Source organism: Theropithecus gelada, chromosome 15 (assembly GCF_003255815.1).
Source record: "Theropithecus gelada isolate Dixy chromosome 15, Tgel_1.0, whole genome shotgun sequence".
Classification (NCBI taxonomy): Eukaryota; Metazoa; Chordata; class Mammalia; order Primates; family Cercopithecidae; genus Theropithecus; species Theropithecus gelada.
The window spans coordinates 27856087-27870959 of NC_037683.1; the positions used below are offsets into that span (position 1 = coordinate 27856087).

The 14873-nt window shown below is 42.2% G+C and overlaps 2 protein-coding genes across 2 annotated transcripts in view; one reads left to right on the forward strand and one right to left on the reverse strand.

Annotated features, from left to right (window-relative positions):
* FKBP15 (FK506 binding protein 15) overlaps positions 1–14873 on the forward strand; it is a 106115-nt gene that overhangs the window by 7258 nt on the left and 83984 nt on the right. The window lies entirely within an intron of this gene.
* SLC31A1 (solute carrier family 31 member 1) overlaps positions 1841–14873 on the reverse strand; it is a 42282-nt gene continuing 29249 nt past the window's right edge. Inside the window, exons 2-5 of the mRNA XM_025360407.1 lie at positions 9957–10123; positions 9078–9150; positions 7436–7604; positions 1841–6052 (exon numbers count right to left, since the gene is read on the reverse strand). Coding sequence (XP_025216192.1) covers positions 5851–6052; positions 7436–7604; positions 9078–9150; positions 9957–10088 — 576 coding nt within the window. The 5' untranslated portion in view covers positions 10089–10123 and the 3' untranslated portion in view covers positions 1841–5850. The remainder of the gene's footprint in view (positions 6053–7435; positions 7605–9077; positions 9151–9956; positions 10124–14873) is intronic.

Here is a 14873-nt window from a genome sequence, read left to right on the forward strand (position 1 = left end):
TCTAGTGATATTGTGTAAATCTGAAGAAACTGTAGGTACCAGATCTCTTTATAGAATGGCTTTGTAACTAGTTTGGGTACAATGTTCGGAGGACAGACAATGGAGGGAAATAAGAGGATTGCTTCTAAACAGTTTTGCCATTATTCCAACTTTCCTTCCTTTCTCAACTTGCCTAAGCATTTTTCCCAGAAAGAATCAGCGAGGCAGCTCAGAGGATAATTTTGAATCTTGCCCTAATGTTTTGGAGTTAAATTTTTTTTTAAAATTTTTATTGTTTTACGTAGAGGCAGGGATCTATGTTGCCCAAGGTGGGCTTGAGCTGCTGGCATTCAACAGTCCTCCCAAAGTGCTGGGATTACTATGCTTGGCCTGTTTTTACTAATTCAACCCAGGGAATCGCCAGCTGTGATCATAAGAGCCTCTTGAATCATCAGTTCTACAGAGACTCTTAGCAGGACGTTAGCCTTTTTGGGGTAGTTTGAGTAATACGAGTGGGAGAGGGCCAGGTGTGGTGGCTCATGCCTGTAATCCCAGCACTTTGGGAGGCTGAGGTGGGTGGATCATCTGAGGTCTGGAGTTTGAGACCAGCGTGACCAACATGGCGAAACCCCGTCTCTACTAAAAATACAAAATTAGCCAGGCGTGGTGTATGCCTGCAATCCCAGCTACTCGGGAGGCTGAGGTGGGAGAATTGCTTGAACCCGGGAGGCAGAGGTTGCAGTGATTGCAACCTCTGAGATTGCACCATTGCACTCCAGTCTGGGCAACGAGCAAAACTCCATCATAAAAACAAAAATGAAAAAAACAAAACAACAACAACAAAAAAAACTAACCTACTAACCTTATCAAGAAAAGTGTACTTTTCATTTTCCTGAAAGCTAGATTAACAATAATCATAGATTTAAAAAATACACTAAGGCTTGAATGCGTATTTTGTGCTGGGTGCCTGATTCAAACAGGTGTTATGGTCAGGCACAGTGGCTCACACCTTTCCCAATCCCAGCACTTTGGGAGGCCGAGGCAGGCGGATCACTTGAGCTCAGGAGTTCAAGACCAGCCTGGCCAACATGGTGAAAACTCGTCTCTACTAAAAATACAAAAATTAGCCAGACATGATGGTGTGTGCCTGTAGCCCCAGCTACTTGGTAGGCTGAGCAGGAGAATCACTTGAACCCGGGAGATGGAGGTGGCAGTGAGGCGAGACTGCACCATTGCACTCTAGCCTAGGTGACGAAGCGAGACTCCATCTCTAAGAAAACTAAGGCTTAGGGATCATTAGACTAACTTCCTAAGGTCATATTGCTAGTAAGTGGTGGAGCCAGAATCCAAACCCATTGACTCCTCTAAGTCCACGTTCATGATACTACACTAAGAGACTAGGAATGGTGCTGACGGCAAGATACCCACTGGCAGCCAGTGGGAAGAGCAAGTAACGTCAGCATTTTGGCATTACTGAAGGGACTGGCAGGGTCACTGTGCATCTCAAGGTTTGGCGGTAAACTTCCTACAGGCCCAGCTCAGAGCCTCTTGCCTGACAGCAGAAACACGGAAGGGATTATGATGTGACAAAAGTTGGCTTTTAAATTCAGGAATCCTCAGTATACTGAAATACTTCTGGCTTTATGAAGACCCTGTCTCCTGTGCAGAAGGTCACATGGATCTTCTGGCATGTACCAGGCATGTCATTTTAAGTAGAGTAGGAGGAAGTGAGATGAAAACCTGAAAGGATCATACCACCTAAAATACTGACATCTTAAAAACTGATGTTAATGGCCAGAATCTATGCAGACTATGAAGAGACTAGCTTATTGCGTTATCACTCTGGGCAGAAAAACTTGCATAGAATCACAAAATCAAAATATTTATTTTGTTCTTTTTCATATGACACTGTTAAAACATTCCTACTACAGCAATACTGCTCTCCAGGAGCTTACAATCTAAAACAGTCAACATTAATTGTAGACCCAGTAATTAAGGCATTATATCAAATGCAGACTTTGTATCTTTTTTTTTTTTGAGACAGAGTTTTGCTCTTGTTGCCCAGGTTGGAGTGCAATGGCGCCATCTTGGCTCACTGCAACCTCACCCTCCCGGGTTCAAGTGATTCTCCTGCCTCAGCCTCCAGAGTAGCTGGGATTACAGGCATGAGCCACCATGCCCGGCTAATTTTTGTATTTTTAGTAGAGATGGGGTTTCACCACGTCGGCCAGGCTGGTCTCAAACTCCTGACCTTAGGTGATCCGCGCCCCCCTCGGCCTCCCAAAGTGTGTGAGCCACTGTGCCCGGCCGAAGTTTGTATCTTTTGATGTATCTTTTGAAGGAGCAGCTGGAGAGGGCAGGATCAAAATTAAATGATATGAAAGTGTACTCCCCTCCTCGTGCTCCTTATAAGGAACCCCTTCTGACTAGAACCTAAGACCAGTACCCACAGCCTGAAAGGGAATTTCAGACAACCCTACCATAGAAGTAGTGAAGAAACCTTAATTTCTAATTTCCTAGTGGATACAGTGAGGATTCCATTTGTGGGCAATGGGGATGCTGGGAGTTCCTCCATCACAGACTAGAGACAGCACCTAAGATTCTGTAACTCTGGGAAGGGTACCATCCTTATAGAAATTCCAGTGGGGCAACTGCCTCTTGAAGCATGGTTAAAGTCTCTAACAGGTTTATAAATGCCAATTTCTGGTTGATATTTGTATCCATAGCATAGCACTGTCTACTGCATCAGGAGGGCTATGGAGATGTAATACACTAGACATGAGATTAAAAAAAAAATTAAAGAAAAGGGAAAGGACAGCAGAGTAAGGGAGCCGAAAAAATGGTGATGCAGTCTTCTAATAGATGTGAATGGGGAAGAAAGAAAAGAGAAGTTTGGATTCAAAATGAACAAAGAAGTCAAGCATTAAATTCCAAATGAACAGGTATACAGAAATGAAAAGTTAATGAGATCATTGTATTATCACAATCCAAGAGCTCAAGATGGAATTTAAGCTTTTTCTCCTTCACTAGCTTCATCCTTTGGCACCCAGTCTAAGAATCTCTGAAATTCAGGTTTTAATACCTGTCTCTCCTGAATACCTGAAGACCTAATCTAAACTGATATTTCTGTGAATTTCAGTCATAGCATTTTGTCTTAACTGGCCTTGAATTTTCTTTTTTTTTTTTTTTCTGAGACAGGATCTTGCTTTGTCACCCGGGCTGAGTACAGTGGCACAATCATGGCTCACTGCAGCCTCGACCTTCAGGGCAAAAGCAATCCTCCTGCCTCAGTCTCCCAAGTAGCCAGGACTACAGGTGTGCACCACCATGCCTGGCTAATTTTTCATTTTTTATAGAGATGGGATCTCACTATGTTGTCCAGGCCTGTCTCGAACTTCGGGGGACAAGGCATCCTCCTACCTTGGCCTCCCAAAGTGTTGGGATTACAGGCATGAGCCATTGGGTCTAGCTGGCCTTACTGATAAGGTTCTGTGCTGGGAGGGTATTCTATAGCAGTTCATGCTGAGATTTCTAGAGAGCACCAGTGTCACTACTAACTATTGATTCCTATTTATTTATCATGGTTTTAAGATTTCTTGGCTTGAGACAACAGGCTGTATTACACTTTTTTGTTGGACTTTGTCAGTACCTGTCATTCACCCTGCTCATGTTAAGTATCATCATTACAAGGTGATGGAATGAGAGAAAAGCGCAAAGCTCTAAATGTTGGTTCTTGGATTTTAACCTCAATCCAGTAGGCTTATAACCCTCTCTTGGTTCAAAGCCATACAAGTACACATTCCTTGCTCTCCAATATTTAACTGGCACCCATGGAGAAAGTACAAACTACAAAACCACGACACAGGCCAACAGGATAAGTTTCCTCTGCCCTGAGGCACAACTGGATCTAGCACCAAGAAGGGCAGGATTTAACAGACCAGCACAAGACAAATCAATTTAAAGAGGTAGTTTGAACCGGGAATAAGACTGCAGTGTAGACTACAACTGAACAGAATAAAAATCCAATGTGGTTCTTCACTGAGAACAGGGGTTTTGGCCACTTGTAATGTAATTAAACCCCCACGAATAACAAAGATGGTTATATGGAGGATGAGGATCTGCTTGGTATGAGCACAGTTGTTGGAGCCTGAGGAAAATCTGGCCATCAGCAAACCACACCCTGAGTCTTTCCAAAGAGAAAGCTGGGCTTTTGCCCTTTTGGCCCATGACTGGTAGATTTACACTGCAGATCAAAGGTCTCTCTCAACAATCAAATTACTTCCAAGAAACCACAGACCTTTAAAAATAAGGACTAGTGACTTCATACAGGCTAGTAAAAATACTTTGGCTACAGCCCTTCACACATGTATGCTTGGGTATACACACACACAGGTGGAGCTCAATAAATGTGGAATGATTAGGTATTGATCAGCAGTATTTACTACATGAGTTAAGTCCAGACACACCATCTACCAATCAGCAATTCAAATTTCCATGCCCAGTATCAGGCAGCCAGCCCACCAGGCAATATTTCCTTAGCTTAAAGCAGAGATTCTCAAAGTGTGGTCCCTTGTAACATGAGCAGGAACTCAGAAGTGCCACTCTGGGGGCTTTTGGGTTGAGGCCCAGCAGTCAGTGTTTTAACAAGCCCTACAGGTGATTCTGATGCACACTAAAGCTTGAAAATCACTGTTTTAGAGGCAGACATGCGAAAACAGTAATGGAAAAAAATAATTCGAACTCTTTTGCTTCACTTCAGCTGGGACAAACCAAGGTATCAAGCCAAAGTAAACTGCGAATGGTTTTATTTAAAAATACCTATTTCTATTTTCTAAAACTGATTGTCATTTTTTGATTGGCAAGTTCATGCTAATCAAAGTGTTAAGTGGGAATGCAGGTTGATGAGTCAGCCATCCAAGAATACACACTCTGCAAGCTCTAAGCCTGTATTTAGTCTGAAACCACCCCTCTGCACACTACTAAAATTTTGGTATAATGCATCACATCTGGACAAAGGCACAATGTATTTCCCACTCGTTGAATCCAAAAACTGGACCTTCTTTTCTTTTTCTTTGAGATGGAGTTTCACTCTTGTTGCCCAGGCTGGAATGCAATGGCGCCATCTTGGCTCACTGCAACCTCCACCTCCTAAGTTCAAGTGATTCTCCTGCCTCAGCCTTCTGAGTAGCTGGGATTACAGGCGCCCGCCACCATGCCCAGCTCATTTTTGTATTTTTAGTAGAGACGGGGTTTCACCATGTTGACCAGGCTAGTCACGAACTCCTGTCCTCAGGTGATCCAGCCTGCCTTGGCCCCCTAACGTGCTGGGATTACAGGCGTGGGCCACTGTGTCCGGCCCTGGACCTTATTTTCTAATGTTAAGTTTGAGTTCTGGGTTTAGTTGGGCAAGAATTTCCCTCAGCTGCCATCAATCCTGGCTGAAGTTAACCCCTTTCCATCGCTGACCCAGGGAAAAAAACTACCAAATTTACTTACTATCTGTTAAAAATTCAAAAAGGAAGCAGATGATCAAGTCATTGAACAAAAAGCTACATGGATTAGACAAGAACATATAACATGGCTCTAAGATGATGGAGAAGGAAAAGACATTTCATGGGTGGCTTCTCCTTAAAAGAAATGGGAAACTCAGCTTATTAGAAAAAACAATTTGGGAGGTTACTACTTTAGCTCAGAGACTGTAAACTAAACCTCTGTTGAGCAGGAGGGGTGTGTGTGTGTGTCTGTGTGTGTGTGTGTGTGTGTGTACGTGCACAAAGAGGAGCAAGAAGGGATGATTGGAGCAGGAAACCACGTCTTCAAGTCTTGAACAGCTTCCCACTGCAATCGATAAGGCCACGCCAGAGTTTGACATCAATGGCAATGCTCTGTGATGTCCACTACCACTGCCTTCTTCCAGCTGAAGAGGAAGTATCCTGTACCGGCCCCTGCTGCTACTGCAATGCAGAGGTACCCGTTGTAGGTCATGAAGATAAGCATGAGGAAGTAGCTTATGACCACCTGGATGATGTGCAGCACTGTTTGCAGGAGGTGAGGAAAGCTCAGCATCTGCTGCCTGGAGAGTAAACAGGGACACAACAATCAGGGACTCCTAGGAGTTCTGCAGATCAGGAGAAAGAGGGAAGAGCTCTTGCCATGAGCTCAGCTGGAACTGGACAGCCACTCTGGCAACTCACGGGTACTTGAATGTTCTTTGATTGGTCCATGGAAATGAAACAGCACAGGGCTGTCAGGCTTATAAACATTGGTCAGATATGGCCGTGAGGAGGAACCCTTTTCCGGAGAAGGAGAAAAGGACGAGCAGTAATCTAGACTTATCTCCACCTTAGATCCTGAAAGGGAAGCGTAAACCCTCTCCCGCTCATCTGCCCGAATGTTTTTAGGTTTCCCACCTTTGTAAAGTTTACATTCTACAAACACGGAAACAGAGGCTGGGGGTGGTGGCTAATGCCTTTAATCCCAGCACTTTGGGAGGCTGAGGTGGGCTGATTGCTTGAGCTCAGGAGTTTCAGACCAGCCTGGGCAACATGGCAAAACCTTGTCTCTACAAAAAATAAAAAAAATTAGCTGGGTGTTGTGGCTCATGCCTGTAGTTCCAGCTACTTGGGAGGCTGAGGTGGTGGGAGGACCACTTGAGTCTGGAAGGCAGAGGTTGCAGTGAGTGAAGATCGTGCCACTGCACTTCAGCCTGGGCAATAGAGGGAGACCCTGTCTCCAGAAAAAAAAAAAAAAAAATAGAATTAAGGGTTGGGTAGTATAGAAGAAATTACTTAATTAGGGATAAGGAGCCCTGGCTATTCATCCCCTGTGCCACCTTAGGTAGGTCACAATCCTTCTGGGCCTCAGTAAGCTCATCAGTACAATGGAAATAAATAACACTGCTTGTTTGAAAGCAGGATGTCGGTCTATAGGATTTCTTAAGGTCCAATTTGGTTTTAAGACTTACATTTTTATTAAAACAATCTCAAAAAACATTTGCCAATCCATGGGAAAAACCAATAATCACCCAAATACTTTCTTAGACAGAACACAGAAATTAATAGTCTTATATTGTAAACAAAAAGAGGACAGAGCTGACTAGGTGTAATTTTATAGAATCAACTGCAATCTGCCATTCTTTTATATCTTGACCTGAATTTCTTAACTTGTTCATTATTATTTTGGTAAATATTTTAAAATATGGATTCTTCACTTCCCTTCTTCTGAAGTGGCCAATACCTACAACTCAGAACAAACATTCATATTTGCAGAAGACTTCCTCTCATTCCTCCTTTGGCCTGCTCATGACCTACAAACCCAAACCTCTAAGGACAGTTTTGATCAAGGTCATACAGAACTCCTAACTCAAGAAGAGGGCTGCTGCTGATCACATAGCTGCACTTCGCTGCTTAACTGATCAAGCTCTTTAGGACTTCATCTGGATCTGTTCAGTTCTTACCCAACAGTTTTGTGTGTCTCCATAAGGATGGTTCCATTTGGTCCTGGGACAGGCATGGAATTGTAGCGAATGCTGACTTGTGACTTACGCAGCAGGCTCTCTCGGGCTATCTTGAGTCCTTCATAGAACATTGCTAGTAAAAACACTGCCACAAAAGCTCCAGCCATTTCTAAGTATGGAAGGAAAATATGGTGGTACTGTCAAACATGTGCAAAATCATTAGCCAATGTGCTGTCCAGCTAGAAAGACACACAGAAAAAATGCTACTCTCAGTTTTTGAAGACATTATATTATTCCCTCTTCTCTTGCCCAGATAGGAGAACAGCTAAGATGGTGTAACTGAAAACTATTGCCTCTGCCAAGAACATGTTTACTTTTTGATTAAGATAAGAAAAAAAATCAGAACAACAATAACCTTTTGGTCAGACTGCTTGATGTCATTAAATTAGGTTTGTTACACTGAAACACACAATGTAGAATATTCCTGAATAGGCATTTCAATTCTAAGTCTTTCACACTGGGAAGTGTTGGTAATGACATAAATGTATTCAAACTGCTAATTTAACACATTACCTGAACGAAATGCTCTCCTTCTTCCCAAAACAAATTGATTTTATGGCTCCAAAGAGACATCTGGTACCTAAGGCAGTCCAACTGACTACTGAGTTTGCGCAAGTTAAATTTAAAGTATACCATACAACATAATAGACACAAAGAGATGGGTAATCATCTACCTCAAAACTAGGAGTGACTAAGATGGGCCATGCCAAAAATCAGGAAGGATGTGGGCCATAGTTTGGTAGACTAAAAGAACACTGGTCTAGGTAGCTCTGGAAGGTCTGGGTCCTTGTCCTAGCTCTGACATATTAACTCTATGATTGAGGGCAAGTCATTTCACTCTTTGTGGCACTTAGTTTATCGTAAAATTGAAGTATTATATTAGAGCAATAGTTTTAAACTTAGAGTTATTTTGTGGTATTTAACTTGACTTAGTCTTACGTCCAGGACTAATAACTTATTAAATAAGTAAACACTCTGAGGCCAGGCATGGTGGTTCATGCCTGTAATCCCAGCACTTTGGGAGGCCGAGGTGGGTGGATCACCTGAGGTCAGGAGTTTGAGACCAGCCTGGCAAACATGGCAAAACCCCGTTTCTACTAAAAATACAAAAATTAGCTGGGCATGGTGGTGGGTGCCTGTAACTCTAGCTACTTGGGAGGCTGAGGCAGGAGAATTGCTTGAACTTGGGAGCGGAGATTGCAGTGAGCCAAGATAGCTGCTACTGCACTCCAACCTGGGTGACAAGAATGAAACTCCATCTCAAAAAAAAAAAAAAAAAAAAAAAAAAGTAAACACTCTGGAAAAGAATGAAAGAAAATGGATTGCAAAAGACTTCTATCTGGTATCTAAATTATTTTTTAGAGCTCCAAAACATACAGGTTAGTTAACAGAGGTTTACCAGAGGACCAAAAATGTACTGTGTTTCCTACCTTCTAGGTAGGAAATAGGAAGCAAGATGGTTATGCATCATTACCATGTTGACTCAGTAGTTAGGACAGAAACAGGTGCTGGACTTCCAAATTATTTGTCACTGTCTCTCATGTGACTATCACCTTCCAGCACTACCTGATGGCTTACTCACCTCCAGCTGTATTGATCACCAAACCGGAAAACAGTAGTTCCACATTCTTAAAGCCAAAGTAGAAGGTCATAGGCTGCCAGAAAACCAAAACAAGTCAGTTAGAGATGAATGAAAATTCTAAATGAGAATTTGGGGCAAAGAAGCTTAGAACATTTAAAAGTAGAAGATCTGGATAGTAAGAAGAGACACTCACGTGAGTGGGAAGCCCTCATTTTAGTGTTACTACCACAGGCACCGAGCATGAGTACTCTACTGGGCCCCCACCATCAACATTTATCTTTCTTTCTTTTTTGTTTTTTTTTTGAGACAGATTCTCTCTCTGTCACCCAGGCTGGAATGCAGTTGTGAGATCTCAGCTCACTAAAACCTCCACCTCCCAGGTTCAAGCGATTCTCCTGCCTCAGCCTCCCAAGTACCTGGGACTACAGGCACATGCCACCATGCCTGGCTAATTTTTTGTATTTTTAGTAGAGACAGGGTTTCACCGTGTTAGCCAGGATGGTCTCGATCTCCTGACCTCGTGATCCACCTGCCTCCACCTCCCAAAGTGTTGGGATTACAGGCATGAGCCACTGCGCCTGGCCAACTTTTGTCTTTCTCTCTTTTCCACACAAGGCATAAAGACCAGAACTTAATTCAGAAAAGAGTTGATTTTAGACGGGACTACCAAAGAAAGAAGCCTAAAATCTTGGTTCTGGTGTGACTCTGTAAGTAGCCTGCCATGTAATCTTGGGCAAATTACTTGCTTGGGTCTGCTTTAGTTATCCTCACTGGTAAACTGACCTTTAAAGATAATAAGCTTCCAACACTAAAATTCCATTATTTCTATTACCCAAGTGGGTGGGAAAGGGCCTGCATTGCCCCTCCTATGGCACTCACCATCATCATCATCATGTTGCTGTCTCCTCCACCATGGGAGTGTGAGGCTGAAGTGGCTGGGTGATGGTGAGAAGGTTGCATGGTACTGTTGGAGTCCATATAGCTCATCTCCATATGGTGGGAATGATCCATTTTTTCCAGGAAAAGTTGAGAGTCAGCAGAAGATTCTTTTAAGAGAAAGAATTATATATAATAATTTAAGGATATAAAAATCTTGTTTCTTTTTTTTTTAATTTTTAGAGATGGAATCTTGCCATGTTGCCCAGGCTGGAATGCAATGGCTATTCACAGGCATGATCCCGCTACTGATCAATACAGGAGTTTTGACCTGCTCCATTTCTGACCTAGGCTGGTTCACCAGGCAACCTGGTGGTTCCCTGCTCCTGGGCTTGTTTCTTGGTAAATACTTTGTCTAATGGAATTTGTCTAATAAATGAATGCTCTCCTAGCATCTTTACTCAGAATTATTTTTCATAATCTACAGATGGAGTGACAAGGAACTCATGCTAATAGAGATCACTTTTGGAGACTGTAGCAGAAAGGGTTGACATGTAGGGCTACAGACGCCTAATCCTTCCTTATTCTGCAGAATTGTTCCTTTTTTTTGTTTGTTTTTGAGACAGGGTCTTGCTCTGTCACCCAGGCTGGAGTGCAACTCACTGCAGCCTCAACCTCAGCCTCCTAAGTAGGTAGAATCACAGGCCTTAGCTTAGTCCACCACCACCACCATGCCTAGCTAATTTTTTGTTTTACGGTACAGATGAGGTCTCATGTTGCCCAGGCAGGTCTCAAACTCTTGAGCTCAAGCAATCCTCTTGCCTTGGCCTCCCAAAGTGTTGGGATTACCCATGTAAGCCACTGTGTCCAGCCAGTATAGTTCCTTTAATAGGTATTGCTTAATATATGTTCAAACTTAAATATTAGATAAGGAGAAGAAAAGCAGCTTCTTTGGATTGCAGGAAACAGACAATCTGTAATAAGATACAAATGAACGCCGTTAATGAAATTTAACTGCTTTAAGGCTTTCTAATCATAAATGTCAGCAGATGAAAAGCAAGGACTTCAGATAATTCACCTAATTGGGATGGCCTGTGCCTAATCTGGATATTTTGATTACATTTTCACATACAGGACAACCAGCCTTCAGCTAATTTAAATTTGAAGAAAGGTCTACTGTGGCCCTAGGCAAGCAATGTGCTCAGACTTTAGATATAATTTCAATCCTACCAGGACATTAGAGTGAAGAACATGAAAAACAAGGTATAAATTGGATACTCTATATTAAATTAAGTCCAGACAACTGCAAATTCAGCCTTGTTTCTTTACTACCACATCACTGTATTGCTGCAAAAGTCATCTAAGACATAAACCAAGGAGCAATAATTCCCTTTTCTTTAAATTTATTTTTTTATTTTTGAGACAGAGTTTTGCATTGTTGCCCAGGCTAGAGAACAGTGGCGTGATCTCTGCTCACTGCAACCTTCACCTCCTGGATTCAAGCGATTCTTGTGCCTCAGCTGCCTGAGTAGTTGGGATTACAGGTGTGTACCACCACACCTGGCTAATTTTTAAATTTTTAGTAGAGATGGGGTTTCACCATGTTGGCCAGGCTGGTCTCGAACTCCTACGCTCAAGTGATCTGCCCGCCTCGGCCTCCCAAAGTGCTGGGATTATAGGCTTGAGCTACTGTGCCTGGCCCGGAAGCAGTAACTCCTATAGCTAGAGTTGGAGTGGGAGAGTGGGAAGCTGGGGTGTGTGGAAGGATAGGTGTTGATGGATTCTCTTTATGTGTCCCTCAACTCGTCTGTGGAAGAAAAAGTGGTTTTAAAAATTCCAAGTAGGTATTCATGTTCATGAAACCAAGTATGCTTTTCATTATTCATGCACTCAATAAATATTTATCAAGCTCCTATTACATACCAAACTCTGACCTAAGTGCTAATAATTCAACAGTGAATATGACAAACAAGGTTCCTAATAGGGAGAGAAACAATAAACACAATTTCATGTTGTGAAGGAAATAAGCTGAGAAATAAGACACAATTACTAAGAGGTAAAGAAGAAATTGGCCAGGTGCGGTGGCTCATGCCTGTTATCCTAGCACTTTGGAAGGCTGAGGCGGGCAGATCACTTGAGGCCAGGAGTTCGAGACCAGCCTGGCCAACATGATGAAACCCCATCTCCACTTAAAAAAAAAAAAAAAAGCAGGCCGGGCGCGGTGGCTCAAGCTTGTAATCCCAGCACTTTGGGAGGCCGAGACGGGCGGATCACGAGGTCGGGAGATCGAGACCATCCTGGCTAACACGGTGAAACCCCGTCTCTACTAAAAAATACAAAAAACTAGCCGGGCGAGGTGGCGGGCTCCTGTAGTCCCAGCTACTCCAGAGGCTGAGGCAGGAGAATGGCGTAAACCCAGGAGGCGGAGCTTGCAGTGAGCTGAGATCCGGCCACAGCACTCCAGCCTAGGCAACAGAGCCAGACTCCGTCTCAAAAAAAAAAAAAAAAAAAGCAACAAAAATATTAGCCAGGTGTGGTGGCGTGCACTTGTAATCCCAGTTACTCGAGTGGCTGAGGCATGAGAATCACTTGAACTTGGGAGGTGGAGGTTTCAGTGAGTCAAGGTTGCACCACTGCACTCCAGCCTAGGTGACAGAAGGAGACTGTCTCAAAAAAAAAAAAAAAAAGACTGTAGGTAGGAAATTTATATCGATTCAGGGAGCCATCTATTTATCTATTTTCTCCTTGTTAACTCCTACCCCATGGTTCTATGACAGCTGGCTTAAGAAATAGGTTCTTATTTCTAGTGAAGGATAAGGCAAAGCATCAGGTAGGCATAATCAAAGATCCCCTTTCATGCCAGATACTAGATTATTTTATAATTATAGAGCTTGACAGTGAAACCCCGTCTCTACTAAAAATACAAAAATTAGCCAGGCATGGTGGCATGTGCCTGTAATCCCAGCTTCTCAGGAGGCTGAGGCAGAGAATTGCTTAAACCCGGGAGGCGGAGGTTGCAGTGAGCAGAGATCATGCCGCTGCACTCCAGCCCGGGCAGCAAAGCAAGACTCCATTAAAAAAAAAAAAAAAAAATTACAGAGCTCAACAATCTGGTATTATTGATACCATTACCATAAAGAGATTAGATTGGAGGTATAAAAACATACATAACAGGGTCTTTGTCTACAACATTTTTAGAGTAAACATGAAAAAATACAATGCACAATAAAATAAAGACCACGCTCAAAGTGTCAATGATGGGACAAATGGCAGGTGGGCAGCTGTTTTCAGATAAAGAGGTAATCACGGTAGGATGGAGAGATCACTGGCATCTGAGTGATCATAAATTATGATATTGAACCAAACAAATGCAGTAAGAATGAAAAGACTTTCGCTAGCCAGGAAGACTATTAACACATCCTTATAAAAAGATAAAGGCAGAAGACACAAATACTGTTCTCTTCCAATAAGAGTCTGAAAAATGATTATAGCATAAGAAAACCATAAAGGATTATTTCATTCCATATTATCAATATGAATCGTGGTCAGGAAGAGGCAATGAATATTTGCAAGAGTGCCTTCTTAAGACCAAAGGAAATAAAGAAATGAACATGGAGTCTTTCCTCAAGGAGCTTTAAGGCTAAAAGCTAGAAAGGGAAACTGAACAGTCATAATTTTCATTTTGGGATATAAGATAACATGTAAAGGACTGTTAAAAAAGCAAGACTAGGCCAGGCGCAGTGGCTCACCCCTGTGATCCCAGCACTTTGGGAGGCCGAGGTGAGCGGATCACCTGAGGTCAGGAGTTTAAGACCAGCCTGACTAAAAACCCCGTCTCTACTGAAAATACAAAACTTAGCCAGATTTAGTGGCAGGCACCTGTAATCCCAGCTACTTGGGAGGCTGAGGCAGGAGAATCGCTTGAACCTGGGAGGCAGAGGTTGCAGTGAGCCGAGACTGTGCCATTGCACTCCAGCCTGGGCAACAGACTGAGACTCCATCTCAAAAAAAAAAAAAAAAACAACAACAACAACAAAAAAAAGACTATAGTACCACAAACTACCTAAAAGTTGTAACCCTGATGATTTCCTTGATGAACTTTCATAACATTAATTATTACCATGAACTAATTTCGAAGACCCACAGGTTCTTAATTATTCAGGCCCCTCATTATCAATTAAGAGAAATCTACTCAATGATGACACATTATCAAATCTCTTCAGACATATCAGTGACTCAGGACAAAGTATATACAAATTTCCAGAAAACCTTTCAAAGTATGCACCTGTTTTGAAGTGTCATCTGTGCAGGATATATTTCACATCCAAATATACTAGGAGATAGAACAAGAGCAGAATCTACTTGCTCTCATTGTCAGTAGACAATGGATGTAATGTAATGGAATCCTATGCAAGGCTTACCCAATGGTGTATGAATAGGAAGGTACAAAGCTGTTGGAGATTACTAAATAAACATACACTGTAGGCTCAAATACAAACCAATCCTGATAAGTCCTTAAGCTCACTAAAAGCTTTATTTTAGGAAAAGATCCCATGGGAATATGCAAAGCTAAATGACATTAAAAAAGGAAAAACTTACAAATTAATTATTAAAGCATAATAAATAAAAGTGATTATATTTTTTTTCTCTTCCCACTTAAATTTTCAGTGATGTGCTGTATGTATTTGGATAACTTATCTTCTAAAGCAATCAAACACACCTAACCCATTCTCTCTAGAATAGAAATTCAACTTATAGGAGGTAAACTACCATTGGTTCTTTTTAGCCTGTTTCCTTTGGTAGCTTTAATCTAAGATGACTCAAGCTCAGCTTCTTCCAAAATAAAAATGGGTATTGATGTAAAAATAAGTTAAAATCCAGGGTCACAGCAATCTTTTTTTTTTTTTTTTTTTGAGACGG